This window comes from Melospiza georgiana, chromosome 26 (genome assembly GCF_028018845.1).
Source record: "Melospiza georgiana isolate bMelGeo1 chromosome 26, bMelGeo1.pri, whole genome shotgun sequence".
Classification (NCBI taxonomy): Eukaryota; Metazoa; Chordata; class Aves; order Passeriformes; family Passerellidae; genus Melospiza; species Melospiza georgiana.
Genome location: NC_080455.1, coordinates 5,060,248 through 5,073,906, shown reverse-complemented (window position 1 = coordinate 5,073,906; position 13,659 = coordinate 5,060,248). Strand labels below are relative to the sequence as shown.

Sequence of the window (13,659 nt, the reverse complement as noted above, 5' to 3'; positions counted from 1 at the left end):
ACAGGCAGCATGGCTTCCATAGAAAACTTTTCCTAACACCCAACCTAAATTTCCCTTGGCACAGCTTAAGACCACATCCTCTCCTGTCAGTTGGACAGAGGGTTGATGTTCGCCTGTGCCAGGGCTGCACCTGGGGGCTCCCCCGACCTCGGAGGGGGCTGGAACGCTCTCGGGGGGACAAAAGGGTCGTCCCGGGTGGGGTCTTCGAGACGCTACCCGGGAAAAAATATGGAACGCTTCACGAATTTGCGTGTCATCCTTGCGCAGGGGCCATGCTAATCTTCTCTGTATCGTTCCAATTTTAGTATATGTGCTGCCGAAGCGAGCACGAATTGCGGAGTACCCACAGCGGTATTTAAAGCTTCCATAATCAGCAATTTTCTCCTCAGTGCGAGGTAGTCTTGTTTCCACTCCCTGCACTTTTCTTCACATAATCACTCTCCCAAGCGATGCATCCTAATGTTTTTATTCTAAATCTTCCGCTTTGGTGAAATTTTTGCCTTTTTTGAGGTCAAACGGCCGCTCGGAGGTGCCGCCCCGCGCGGTGCATGGTGGGAGGTCTCCTCATTTGCATGGGGGCGTGGCCTGACCGGAGCGTGTCCTCCACCGTCCCGTCGTGCCCTGGGCGCGCGTGCGCGCGCACGCGCACGAGCCGCCGTGGCCGGCGGAGGAAAATGGCGGCGGAGCGCTGAGGGACGGGACGGGACCACGCCGGGACAGCTGAGCCGCTCGCCGCTCCCGGGCCCCGCCGCGCCTCCCCGGCCTGTGGAGAGACTCCCATGGCCGCGGGGACATCCCGGCAGCCACGTCCCTGATGTGTCTGCCCTATCCGCGTAGCTACCGGGCACCACTGAGCACCCGGGCCTGACCCGTCGGGCCTGACCCGCCGCCGCCCCGAGGCGTCTGCGCCGGGCAGGGGCCGGGGAGGGGGACGGAGGCAGCGCCGGTGCCGCGCCCGCCCGGCCCCAGCCCGGCCCGCGGAGGTGCAGCAGCGTTTTCAGGCCCAGCCCTCAGCGGCCCCGCCGTCAGGATGTCCGAGAACCAGCCGAACGCCAACAACCACCACCCGGCCAACAACGCCGGGGCCGCCGGCGGCAACAACCGCGGCGTCCGCAACCCCAACCTCAACCAGAACCCCCTGATCAACGTGCGGGACCGCCTCTTCCACGCGCTGTTCTTCAAGATGGCAGTGACCTACGCGCGCCTCTTCCCTCCCTCCTTCCGCCGCGTCTTCGAGTTCTTCGTTCTTCTCAAGGTGAGGGGCGGCTCCTGCTGAGGGCAGGAGTTTCATCAAAAACACCAAAAGTCGAGCCAGCTGTGTTTGGCCCATGCACACCGAGCTGTCCCCGGAGCTCGTGGGCTCCTCCTGTGAGGGAGACATTGATCTCCGTGGTGGTCCCGGTGTTCCCTGCACTCTGGCGCTCTTCCAGATCTGCAAATCAAAAAGAAATTGCTGAGCCAGCTTGCTGGGCAGCCAGGCTGCTTTCATTTTCTGTTTCCTAGCAATGGCACTTTTTGGATACATTTCCCACATGCCCTACTGGATTGTTTTGCTGGAGTCTTATCTTCCTGCTCCACAGCTTTCAGGGTGGGAAATCAGAGAAAGGAGAAGGGGAGAGAGCAGCTTGCCAGGCCACAGCAGCACACTCCTCTAGGTTTCAGCAAGAAAACATTGAGCACAGCTTGTCTCATGCTGTACAGACGGGTTTCCTACCCTTTCAGGAGATGTTTGGGTTTTTCACATCCCTGTTATCTCTCCCATTTGTCCATCTGCATCCCGGCTGGGACAGGGCTGGTGCTAACGGTGCAGTGGTCAGGCAGAGTGGCTGGGAGCAGTTTGTTGTGCTTGTGCCTCTGATCCCAGCTCCTCCCAGAGAAGGAAGAACTTCCTCAGGGCTCTGTGCAGAGCAGCCTGCAGGGTCAGGGGGCAGCAGGAACCCACATTCCCATCCCTAGCCCTGCAATTACCCCAGGCCCTTCTGTGGCTCCTGCAGCCAGGGAGGTGGCTGTGTTTTGCCTTCCCTCACATGTGCAGCTCCTCTGCAGAGTGATGTTTACCAGGCTGTTTGTTCATCACAAATAGGTCAGGACGGCGGGGCTGATGAGGACAGAGCAGAGCAGAGCAGGGTGGTTGGGAAGGGCTCTGAGCTCAGCAGTGCCAGCTGTGCTCACAGCTCTGAACTTTGGACGTCTCTGCTCACTCCAGGGAACAATATTTTTTATTCCACCCTGCTTTGCTGTGGTTTATGGCTGTTCCTGGCATGGAGGCAGGACAGGGAGCTGTGGTGCTCTGTGCACGGCCTCGGGGCCCAGCTCAGCCTCCTGTTCTTTGGGACAGCAGATCTGGGTTTGGGTCATGCTGCCCAAGGTTGGGTTGGTTTGCTTGGAATTTTCTTTATTCTGCCTTTACAAAGCTGGGCAGGCCTCTCTAGGTTTCAGCAGGAAACTCTTTGTGCTGAGGAGGGAAGGGTTGGAAGGCAGAGACGTGTTTCCATTTCCTTCAGTGTCCCCATCCCACCCTGGTGCTGTGTGTGGTGGGTTTTGGGGACACTGTTTGTGAGGGTCTTCACAGGGGTCTTGGGATGAGGGAAGAGATGAGGATCTGACTCCATGTTTCAGAAGGCTTGATTTATTTTTTTATGATATATATTACATTAAAACTAAAAGAATAGAAGAAAAGGTTTCATTACAAGGCTTAGTTAAGAATAGAATCAGCAAGAATGATAACAAAGGCTCTGTCTCGGATTCTCTCTGTCCAAGCCAGCTGTGCTGTGGTTGGCCATTAATTACAAACAAGCACATGATACTAATTACAGATCCACCCGTTGCATTCCACAGCAGCAGATAATCAATGTTTACATTTTGTTCCTGAAGCTTCTCAGCTTCTCAGGAAGAAAAATCTTAAAGAAAAGATTTTTCATGAAAAGATGTCTGCGACAACAACTGTTGGATGCGGGACCTGAGCTTTCAGAAGGCTGTCACTGTCAGCTCTCATGAGCAGGAACAGTTGATTCCTGATGCCTTTGGTGCTTTCAGAAGGCTGACACTGTCAGCTCTCATGAGCAGGAACAGTTGGTTTCTGATGCTTTTGGTGTGTTCCTCGCTGGATTGCCAAGGTCTGGCTGCTGCTTTGTTGATTCGGAGAAGCATCAAAGCTCTCGTCCACTCCCCCAGGTTATTCTGGTGTTTCACAGGCAGAGAAGTGCTGATGATAACGGGGGGATCTGTCTTGTCTCCTGCCCTTTAGGCTCTCTTTGTGCTCTTCATCCTGGCCTACATCCACATCGCCTTCTCCCGCTCTCCCATCAACTGCCTGGAGCACGTGCGGGATAAGTGGCCCCGCGATGGCATCCTGAGGGTGGAGATCCAGCGCAACTCCAGCCGGGCCCCCATCTTCCTGCAGTTCTGTGGCGTGGAGAAGTTCCCAGGAATGGTGGTGGAGTCCACCACTGAGGAAGAGGAGGAGGAGGAGGAAGAAATGTCCGTGGATATGTTTGAAAACAGCTCCATCAAGGTAAGGGTGTGGTGGAGAGGGGAGTCTGGGTGATGGGCTGGGGAGAAGTCTTGGTTGGAAGTGAGGTCTGTGTGTGATCTCTTGTTCTCCTGGGAACAAAGGCTGTTCCTGAGTGGCCTCTGATGGTTTAACACAGAAAGGAAACCACAGAAAATGTCCTTTTTGAGGGGGATAAGCCTTTGTGTGCATTGACAGAGCATGGCAGGTGAGAGGTACAGTAAATAGCTGCTGATGAGGCTTTCCCTGCTCTGGTTTTCCAACAGTTTGAGCTGGATATCGAGCCCAAGGTGTTCCTCAAGCCATCCCGGGTGAGCAGCACTGAGCTGCCCCACAACGACAGCCAGGAGTTCTCGTTTAGTGACACGGCCACTAAAGGTATGCAGCCTCTGCGGGAGACTGTGTCCGAGTTTGAGATGCTAGCCCGAGCAGGTAATCACACCTTCACTGCTACCCGTGCTCCTCCTTCCTCCCATCATCATCCTCCTCCCCACACGTCCCCTCCTGGCTCCTTGGGGCACCTGCACGGTGACCTTAAATGTTTACTTGGGGATAATCCTGTCAGTACTAACAGCAGCCCCACATCAACCTGTGCTCTGAGGCTGGGTTAGAAAATTTGCCAGGCCAAGAGGTTTCAGATCAACTACAGGTGAATCAAGCTCTTGGCCTGGCAGGTTCCTGTGCTATCTCAGATGAGCCTGAACCTCCTGTTCTGGTCCATTCACTGTCCCCTGCAATCCACAGGGATCTCCTGACAGTGACATGAGCAGGGTTTGGGCTGTGTTCTGGGTGCTGAGCCAACACCAGCACTTGGAGCAGCCAATTTGCTACAATTAATTAATCCCAAAAGCCACCCAGCGGGTTTTGGTGGATTGCAATACAGCACTGCTGTTCCACTCGGATGTTCCCTGGCCTTATCCCTCCCTTTTCCTGCCTGACCTAAGCTGCTCAGCACTTGTAAATTCCAGAGGCAGATTTAGTAGCTTTGTATTATTTAAAATGGAATTCCAGTGTGGAAAAACTTCTTTTTCTAGTGGTTAAGGCAGGAAATCTACTAAGGAATATTTATCTTAAAATAGAGATGTGGATTTGGATTCTTTGGGGGTTTTTTTTCACAAAATTTGCAAGAAGTTGGCCTCTTTCACCACAATGTTGTCCCTATGAATGCTGGAATTCTTTGCTCTGCAGACAAACTGGGGTTGTGGCTGTGGAGGAGGATGAGACTGAAGTCTTCTTCCTTGGCCTTGCAGTGGATTTGCTTGATGCTCATCCAGAGCTCATTAGTCCTGAATTAAAGGTCATTAAGACCAGAGAGCAGTAAATGTTTTTGGTGCAGGACCTTTATTGCTGGTGCCTGGGTTCTGAGGAGAGTCACGTTGTGCTGGGCTGGGGCACTGGTGGGAAGTCCCTTGTTTTGTTGAATGCCTGGTTGGAAACCATCCAGAAAAGGAGAGGAAGAGAACAGGCTGTTTCCCAGATTAGTTACAAAATTCACATCTTTAATTCAGTCCCAAATACCTGATTTTAATATTTTTTTTTCCAAGCTTTCAGTTTTCTCAGCGCACCAAATTTTATTTTTAGTCAGAATATTTTACCATGAAAAAAATATTTTATTCTACAAAGGAAGTAATTGTTTGTTGATATTTAAACCCTTGATTTCCTTTTGAGCTTTTAACTGTTTATAATGGAAACAAAAGACAAACCAAACAGCCCAGCTTGTGTTTGCTGGCCAATAAGGGGATCAGGAGATCTCTGTCAGTGCTGGGTCAGGTGTGTGTCTGTTCAGTTCCCTTTAACTGTCACTGTGGGTGGTGCTGGGATCTGCCTGACAGCTGCCTCCCCCTCCTGGAGATCCACCCTGGCAGGCTGAAAGAGCAGGGATTAAATTGCTTGGCTCTGGCTTAGCAGGAGGTTTTGTCCTTTCAGAGATGATGTAGCAAAAAAGCATCTCTTTGGAAGCTTTCTTGAAATAAAAACAAAAACCAAAGCAGAGAAACTTCAGGCCCCACCAGTTTTTGGGAAAGCTGTAATTGCTGCTGCCTTCATTTCTGACATGTAATTGCAGCAGTGACCTCAGTCCCCTGGGAAGTGCTGGGCTCTTGCCTCTGGAGCATTTACTTGGTGTTCAGCAGGTGTAAAGTGGATTTTCCTGCTGCTTCCCAAACAACATGGAAAGCAGAAATTGAGCAAAGCAAGAACCAGTGGCTCTGGGCTTGCCAGGCAAAGATGTGGGCAAGTGTTGGAGCTGCTGCCCTGAAGCTTTCCCAGAAGTCCCACATTAAGGACTAATGTCAAGGGCTGTAATTCCAGAGAATTTGTATTGATTGATGTTTAATTGGTTGAGGGAAGCCTAGAGCCCACATTTACAACCAGTTCCCTTTTCAAGAACATGATGGGAGGGAAAGAGGGAACCCAGAGGAGCTGATTTTCATGCTGGCTGTTTGCAGGTGTGGGTGTTGAGTCTCCTGTATCTCTCCCCCAGTGTGGCCACAGGAGGAGTACATTGTGGAACACTCTATGGAATACCAATTCCCTTTCCAAGAACATGATGGGAGGGAGGGAAGGAACCCAGAGGGGCTGTTTCTTCATGTCTGTTTGTAGATGTGGGTGTGGAGTATCCCTGTGTCTCTCTCCCAGTGTGGCCACAGGAAGAGAACATTGTGGAATACTCTCTGGAATACAGCTTCCTGCACCTTGCAACCAGTTCCCTTTTCAAGAATGTGATGGGAGGGAGGGGAGGGAACCCAGAGGGGCTGTTTTTCGTGCTGGCTGCTTGCAGATGGTGTTGAGTCTCCCTGTGTCTCTCCCCCAGTGTGGCCACAGGAGGAGTACATTGTAGAATACTCTCTGGAATACGGCTTCCTGCACCTTGCAACCCTAATTCCCTTTTCAAGAACATGATGGGAGGGAGGGTTTTTTGGTTTTTTTTGTGCTGGCTGTTTGCAGATGTGGGTATTGAGTCTGTCTCCCTGTGTCTCTCCCAGTGTGGCCACAGGAGGAGTACATTGTGGAATACTCTCTGGAATACGGCTTCCTGCACCTTGCAACCCTAATTCCCTTTTCAAGAACATGATGGGAGGGAGGGGTTTTTTTTGTTTTTTTGGGGTTTTTTTGTGCTGGCTGTCTGCAGATGTGGGTATTGAGTCTGTCTCCCTGTGTCTCCCAGTGTGGTCACAGGAGGAGTACATTGTGGAATACTCTGGAATATGGCTTCCTGCACCTTGCAACCCTAATTCCCTTTTCAAGAACATGATGGGAGGGAGGTTTTTTGGGTTTTTTTTGTGCGGCTGTTTGCAGATGTGGGTATTGAGTCTGTCTCCCTGTGTCTGTCCCCCAGTGTGGCCACAGGAGGAGTACATTGTGGAATACTCTCTGGAATACGGCTTCCTGCACCTTGCAACCCTAATTCCCTTTTCAAGAACATGATGGGAGGGAGGGAGGGTTTTTTTTTTTGTGCTGGCTGTCTGCAGATGTGGGTATTGAGTCTGTCTCCCTGTGTCTGTCCCCCAGTGTGGCCACAGGAGGAGTACATTGTGGAATACTCTCTGGAATACGGATTCCTGCGCCTGTCCCAGAGCACCCGGCAGCGCCTCAGCATCCCCGTCATGGTGGTGACCCTGGGTGAGTGGGAGGCATCTTCAGGGCTGGGTACCTGCAGTGCAGAGACCTCCACACCATCTCAGGGAACTCTTCCTGAAGCTGATGGTGCTCGCTTCCCACGCAGGAGAGCTGCATTGTGCAGCCTGTCTGCCTTTAGTAGGTCACAGCTTTTCAAAGGAGCTTTCTGAAATGGTGGAGCCTGGTTCAGTGAACCCTGATGTCATGCCCAGCAGAGTTTTCCCACATGGAGCAGGGAAGAGCTCTCTCCCTGGCAGAAGGCACTGAAGTTCTGAGCAGCAGAATTAGAGCCTGGTGGCCAGAGCAGCTGTGCAGGAGCTGGGGACACGCTCACAGATCTGTCACTCTGTGTGTGCTGCTGTGCCCCTGTGAGCAGCAGCAGGTCATTTCCCCAACCAGTGGTCTCCTCTCCTGGCATTTGCTCTGTTAAAACCTGTCCAAGTCAGGAACACATCCTCATCCTGAACCTCTGTAGCTGTTAGTGCAGCAGAGAGGAGCTCATCACTGCCTCCCACTCAAGCTGAAGCAGAGCTGGATGGGGGTTAAGCAGCTTTCCTGTGCAGTAATGAGCAGTCAGGATGAGCCCCAGAGATAGGCCAAGCCTAGAGGGCAAATTCCCTTTGTGTCTGTGCCAGCACAGAGTGTGACATCCCTGACAGTCCTTAAGTCCTGACTGCCATTTGCACTTCAGTGTGGCTGAATCTGTCAGGCGGGTGAGATTTTCCCTCCCAGTCCTCCCAAGTTTGGTTTTACTGCCCCAGATCCACATACTGACACAGCTCTGGAGGCACAAGTATCCCTCACCTTGTCCCTTTGTGGCTCCAGGTGTGCACAGTGTGGAAGGTTTTTTGTTTTCTCTCTAGATCCTACGAGGGATCAGTGCTTTGGGGACAGGTTCAGCCGCCTGCTGCTGGACGAGTTCCTGGGTTATGATGATATCCTGATGTCCAGTGTCAAAGCTTTAGCTGAAAACGAGGAAAACAAAGGTAAGGCCTGGAGCAGTCTCAGCAGAGGCTGCTTGGAGCAGTGGGTGTGTGTTCTGTGGATGCCTGACTATCATCTTCTGACTATTGATTAATCTGTAATGCAGGGAGCAGCTCCCTGTGTTATTGTCAAGGACAAAACGAGAGAGGCAGGAGGGGAGAGGTGTCTGGAAACGTGATTTCCTCCCACCTCACTGCCCTGCATGACAATGAGTGCTGCCCTGAGGATTTGCTCCAAATCCTGTTTCTTCAGCAAGCACTGGAACTTGGTTCTTAGTCTGTGGTTTAATCACACTGAGCTCGTGTTTGTGCTTTTTCTCCAGGTTTCCTTCGCAACGTGGTGTCTGGGGAGCATTATCGTTTTGTCAGCATGTGGATGGCCAGGACATCCTACCTGGCAGCCTTTGTCATCATGGTCATCTTTGTAAGTCCCTGGGAGCTGGGCAGTGCCTGGCCTCAGCCTGGTGCTGGGCACTGAGTGATTAAAAGCAGACAAGAGCTCTGCTGTATCACCAAAGTGTAGTTGGTGGAGGATGAGGCCCTGCTCTGGGGCATGTTTTTGTCTGTTTGGGGTTTTTTTTAAAGTTCCTGAAGTCCACCAGTGGAATGAGCAATAGAGCTGACCTAAAATGCTGTGTTGTTTTTGTTGTGAAAAGGGAGCTGCTGTTAATTTCTAAGTGTCCTTAAAACACTCCAGCTGTCAGTACAGGGTGCAGACATTTGTCTTTTAAGAGCAGCCCAGACTGATTTGCCAGGAGTGATCAAGATAAACCAAATGATGATGTGTGAGACGAGATGTTTTCAGATACACATCAGACAAGATCCCAAGCCATAAATACCTGGTGTTTGTTGTCTTGGGTGGCTGTGGGTGACTCTCTTTGTGTGTGGCTGTCCCACCCATGGGGCAGGTCTGTGCACAGTCCCACTGTGGGCACTGAGGAGGAGCTGAGTGCAGGGAGGAGCGGGACGGAGCACGGGAAAATCCCCGCTCCCAGCTCCGCGGGTTGGTGTGGCCCCAGCGCAAACATTCAGGCTTGGTCCCTTTACAAACAAATCCCTTACTGTCTGTTCCCCTGCAGCAGCACAGAGATTAATTGCTGTTTGTGAAGCCCTAATTACTCTTTGGGAAATGGCTCTGCACAGCTCCAGCTAATGAACGTGGGATGTGCAAGCCCAGGCTCGCCTGGGTCTGTGCCGCACTGCGATTCCGAGCGACTCCCTGCACCTGTGGGGCTCTAATCTGCCTCCCCTCCTCTCTCCTCTTGCAGACTCTCTCTGTCTCCATGCTGCTGCGCTACTCACACCATCAGATCTTTGTCTTCATTGGTAAGGACTGGCTGAAGGGTTTGGGTTGTGCTGGGCACTGTGCCTGCTGCAGCACGGGGTGTTGTAGAGTCACAGCAGGTTTGGGTTGGAAGGACCTTGAGGATCATTAGTTCCAGTTTAGAAGGGTCCTGCCTGTAGGTGCACAGGGAGTACATCCTTCTGCTCCCATTCACTGCACTTGCCAGAGCTTATTCTCTGTCCTGAGAAGCATTGGGTGGGGAGAGAGGATGTGGCTGCACTGTGGGGTGGAGGGTTCTGTGGCCCTCTCCATGCCTCAGCCTGTTTTTCCTCTTGCAGTTGACCTGTTGCAGATGCTGGAGATGAACATGACCATTGCATTCCCTGCTGCTCCACTCCTCACTGTCATCCTGGCTCTGGTCGGTAAGGACTTGCTTCACTGCTTGTGTCTGCAGCATGTCCCTCTGGGATCTGTGGGAAGTCTAATTCCCTGTTCCCAGCTGGCCACAGCAGGTAGTTACTGTGGCTGCTCATCACAAGGCAGAAGGCTCTGGAATTTGATGGCACAGTGAGCTCCATTGTCCTTCTGGGTCCCCTGGAAAAGCAGCAGTTTGTTGGGAAATCCCAGAATCCAAAGCTTTGTCTGTCCCTGGAGCTCGTTGCAGACTTGCACTGTGTGGCCACTTTGCATTTGTACAATTTTAATTTAAAAAGCAGCAAAACTTCCCAAAACCTGCACTGCAGAAAGCAGCTGATCTGTGGGACATGGCAGGCAGAGCATTCTTGGCTGTAGCTGATGTCCCCTCTGTCCCCAGGTATGGAGGCCATAATGTCTGAGTTCTTCAATGACACCACAACTGCTTTCTACATCATCCTCATCGTGTGGCTGGCGGACCAGTACGATGCCATCTGCTGCCACACCAACACCAGCAAGAGGCACTGGCTCAGGTGAGGGCTGCCTGTGGCCACATTCCCTCTGCCTGTCCTCCCCCAGCTGCTCTGATCCTTCCCAGCATCCCAGGCACAGCAGCCTCCACTCCTAAGGGTTTTATTTGTGTGGCTGCCCCACACATCACAGGGTCCAAAGTGAAATTTTTCCAGTTTGGATTTGGGTCTTGCAATCACCTTGGTCTTCCCCAGCCTCTTGTTTTGTCCTATTCGTACTCTAATTATCTGTTAATGAGTTTGTGTCACTCCTTGTGAGGTGCCTCAGCTCAGGCTGCTGTTGGGAGTAGAAGGGAACTCTCATTTTCCCTGATTTTTCTTGCTTTCTTGTCCAGATTCTTCTACTTGTACCACTTTGCCTTCTATGCCTACCACTACCGCTTCAACGGGCAGTACAGCAGCCTGGCACTTGTCACCTCCTGGCTCTTCATCCAGGTGAGTCCCTGCAGGGCTGCTGCACCTTTGTCAAACTTCCTCTCAAGCTGGGTTGGAGGGAAGGATCCTTATTTCTGGTTTGGAAATGGAGCAGCAGAATGAGGCTGTGGATGTTTGGATTGCTGCCATGGGTCTGACAATAAGCTGATGCCACAGGGCTGTTGGGAGAGGATTTCTGTCCTTCTGGAATAAATCCTGGGGAGGGTCTGCCTTGCAGAGGAGCTCTTTGGGTCTGTGCAGTGAGGAATGCTGGTGGGATCAGCTCCAAGCTTGTGACTGATATCCTGTATCAAGCATATTTGTCGGGTGAATTTAGTTGTTGACCTGCTGCAGGGTGGGGACAGGGAATAGAGGATGGGCCAGAGGAATGCTGTCACCCTGCTTTTCCCAGCCTTTGAAAGCAAAGAGGGGTTGAAAGGAAAGAGACAGACTGTGCCTGTCTTCGGAGAGAAATTATAAAGCAGCTTGCAGTAGTCATAGTGGAAGGGATAAATCTTTTCAGACTTGCTAGTGTCAGAGCAGCAGGATTCTTCAGGAGAAGTTTGGTTTGCTTGAGACGTGGTGGCCTGTGACACCTTTCCCTTTCCTCCGCCAGCACTCGATGATTTACTTCTTCCACCACTACGAGCTGCCAGCCATCCTGCAGCAGATCCGCATCCAGGAGATGCTGCTGCAGAACCAGCAGGTCGGGCAGGGCACCCAGACCACGCTGCAGGACAACCTCAACAACAACACCACGGCTGCCCCGGTGGAGGCCGGGCCCCGCCGGGCCCCGCTGGCCCCCGGTTCCCTCGGCGAGGGCGGCGCTCCGGCCGCCCTGAGCCCCGGCGAGGCCTCCAGCGTCATCGCCGCCGCCGCCGCCGTGGGCAGCGACCTCAACTGGGTGGCAGAGACGGCTGCCATCGTCACGGAGGCCTCGTTCCTGTCTGACCTGAGCAGCAGCCTGCTGGAGCCCGCCGTGGTGCACGAGGCCGTGGCCAACGGGACCCCTCCGGAGGCGGCCGCGGGCTCGGGCTTGGTGGCTCGCATCAGGGTCAGCAGCGAGCGCCCCGAGACGGCCGTGGGCTCCATCACCATCGAGGTCACCTCAACGTCCGTGGTGGCTGCAGCAGATGCTTCCCCCGCTGCTGGGGCTGCCCCGCTGCAGGAGGGGGTGGTCTCCAGTCCCTCCCTTCCCAAGCAGACTGAGGCTCTGGAGGGCTCAAACAGCCGAGCAAAACCCAGTGGTAAAAACTGCACGGGCAGCAGCGGTGTGGCAGAGCCCCTGCCAGCCTCGGGGGGGGACAGTGACCAGGACAGAGGTTTGGAGGACCGGGGGGAGAGCAGCCCCTGCCCAGCACCAGCAGAGAGAACGCCCAGCTCAGAGCCAAGCTCCAGGAACCTGTCCTGAGCCCCGTTGCTGTCACTCTGGACTGCCAGGAAGACATTTGGATTTTGTTTGTTACTATTTCTCACTTCACCATCATCCTTAACCCATGGATCCCTCTGAGCAGAGCCGAAGCAGCTGGGACAGAGCAGGGCTGCTGTGACCTCCCTCCCCTAGGAAAGGCACTGGGGGGCTGTGGGAAGGATGGGGGGTTTTGGTCCCCTGGCTCCTCTGAGGCCACAGGTGAGCCAGCTACCTGTTCCCACCCTGCCCAGCTTGTGCCCTGGCTTTTCCTTGTCCCCCAGTCCCTGGCTTTGCTCCTGCAGCTGTGTTTGCAGTCCAGGTGCTGATCCCAGGTGGGAGCTGGCCTGGGACAGGCCACAGGCATGGCAGCTTTGTGGTTAGAGTAGGAGTGGATAGAACAGAGTGTCCAGCCCCTGTGGGAGAACCACAGAGGTGATTCCTGATCACCTTTCCTGCTCCTGAGGGGAGGAGGAGCTCTTACCTTCCCCAGGCACAAAGTCTGCCCAGGCTAGGGCACAACCAAAGCAGAAAGCTGCAGTTCAGATCCCTTTTTTCTGTCCTTAAACTTCCCTTGGTGGGTGGGTTGGGAGGTGGAAGGTGCTGTGTGCAGGTGGGAGCTGCCATCCCAGGAGCCATGAGTGCTGCAGTGGGGTCAGTGAGGGCAGCAGCTCTGTCCATCCTGCACAGCTCTGCTCTGGCTGAAGCAGCTGCTTTCCAGTGCCTTGTTCCCTCCTGGGGGACACGTCTGTGTTTAGGATCAGCCCCATCCCAGAGGAGACAGCGGCTCCTCATGCCTGGATTTTTGCATGAGCTGATATAGCAGAGAACCAAAACACTAAAAAGCCAAGGCATTTCAGCTGGTTTTGCCACGTTTCCCTGGCAGTGGAGGTGAGGCTGGCAGAGCCTGACCTGTCCCAGGAGGCTGAGCTGGGGGTGCTGCCTGTGTTCCAGAGGGGCCAGATCCATGCCAGGCTTTGTGCAGGGAGGTGCAGCAGAGTGAGGCAGGATGAAGCTCTGGGAGAACCGTGGTGGGACAGGGCAGGGACAGGAGGTGACATGTGGGCACTCAGCTCTCTTGGGGACAGCTGGGTCCCTGCACAGATGTCCCTGAGTTCAGTGTTTTTCCCCTGTGGCTGAGCAGTGTCTGGAGTCCCTCCCCTCGGGGGGCTCCGTGCGTTTCAGTGTTACCTTATCAACACAGGGGGCTCAGAGCCCCCTCCTCACCCCTCTGCCTTTCCCACCTGGGTGCCCCCTTTTTGTTTTTTTCCTTTTTCACCTGGAGCAGCCTTGGTGCTGTTCCAGGGCAGGGGGGACCCTGCTGTGACCAGCAGGTCAAATCTTGCTGCTGCCCTCACTCCTGAGAAGGAACCTTGTGGCCAACTGGAGTGCCAGGCATGACCATGATGGGCTTTTCAGAGGAGTGGGTGGGAGGGGAAGGGGGGGACACCAAACCAAATGATTTGATGAATGAAAAGTAGAGTTCATTCTATTTA

At 53.5% G+C, this 13,659-nt stretch overlaps 1 protein-coding gene and 1 non-coding gene across 3 annotated transcripts; one reads left to right on the top strand and one right to left on the bottom strand.

The window, feature by feature from the left end:
* Positions 1-222: 222 nt before the first annotated feature.
* On the bottom strand, positions 223-329 carry LOC131093792 (U6 spliceosomal RNA). Its single transcript, XR_009115616.1, has one exon. It is a non-coding gene; the product is annotated as a U6 spliceosomal RNA (small nuclear RNA).
* Positions 330-667: 338 nt separating this feature from the next.
* Positions 668-13,592, top strand: TMEM259 (transmembrane protein 259). Of its 2 annotated transcripts, none has more exons than XM_058040965.1 (11): positions 668-1,255; positions 3,248-3,514; positions 3,778-3,889; positions 7,022-7,132; positions 7,993-8,115; positions 8,436-8,536; positions 9,381-9,438; positions 9,736-9,819; positions 10,212-10,344; positions 10,677-10,776; positions 11,372-13,592. In XM_058040965.1, exons 1-11 carry the CDS (start codon positions 1,031-1,033, stop codon positions 12,164-12,166), a joined length of 2,109 nt encoding a protein of 702 aa, XP_057896948.1. In that variant the 5' UTR covers positions 668-1,030; the 3' UTR covers positions 12,167-13,592. The 2 variants fall into 2 exon arrangements, with proteins under 2 accessions (XP_057896948.1, XP_057896947.1); XM_058040964.1 differs by having other exon boundaries at positions 3,778-3,943.
* Positions 13,593-13,659: the final 67 nt, after the last annotated feature.

Excerpts from the sequence above, each read along its gene's own strand:
- TMEM259 (XM_058040964.1), top strand. The coding sequence starts at position 1,031 with ATGTCCGAGAACCAGCCGAACGCCAACAACCACCACCCGGCCAACAAC. Across the intron at positions 3,944-7,021 it reads TGAGATGCTAGCCCGAGCAG|TGTGGCCACAGGAGGAGTAC; the intron begins GTAATCACACCT and ends TCTGTCCCCCAG. Across the intron at positions 8,537-9,380 it reads TTGTCATCATGGTCATCTTT|ACTCTCTCTGTCTCCATGCT; the intron begins GTAAGTCCCTGG and ends CTCCTCTTGCAG.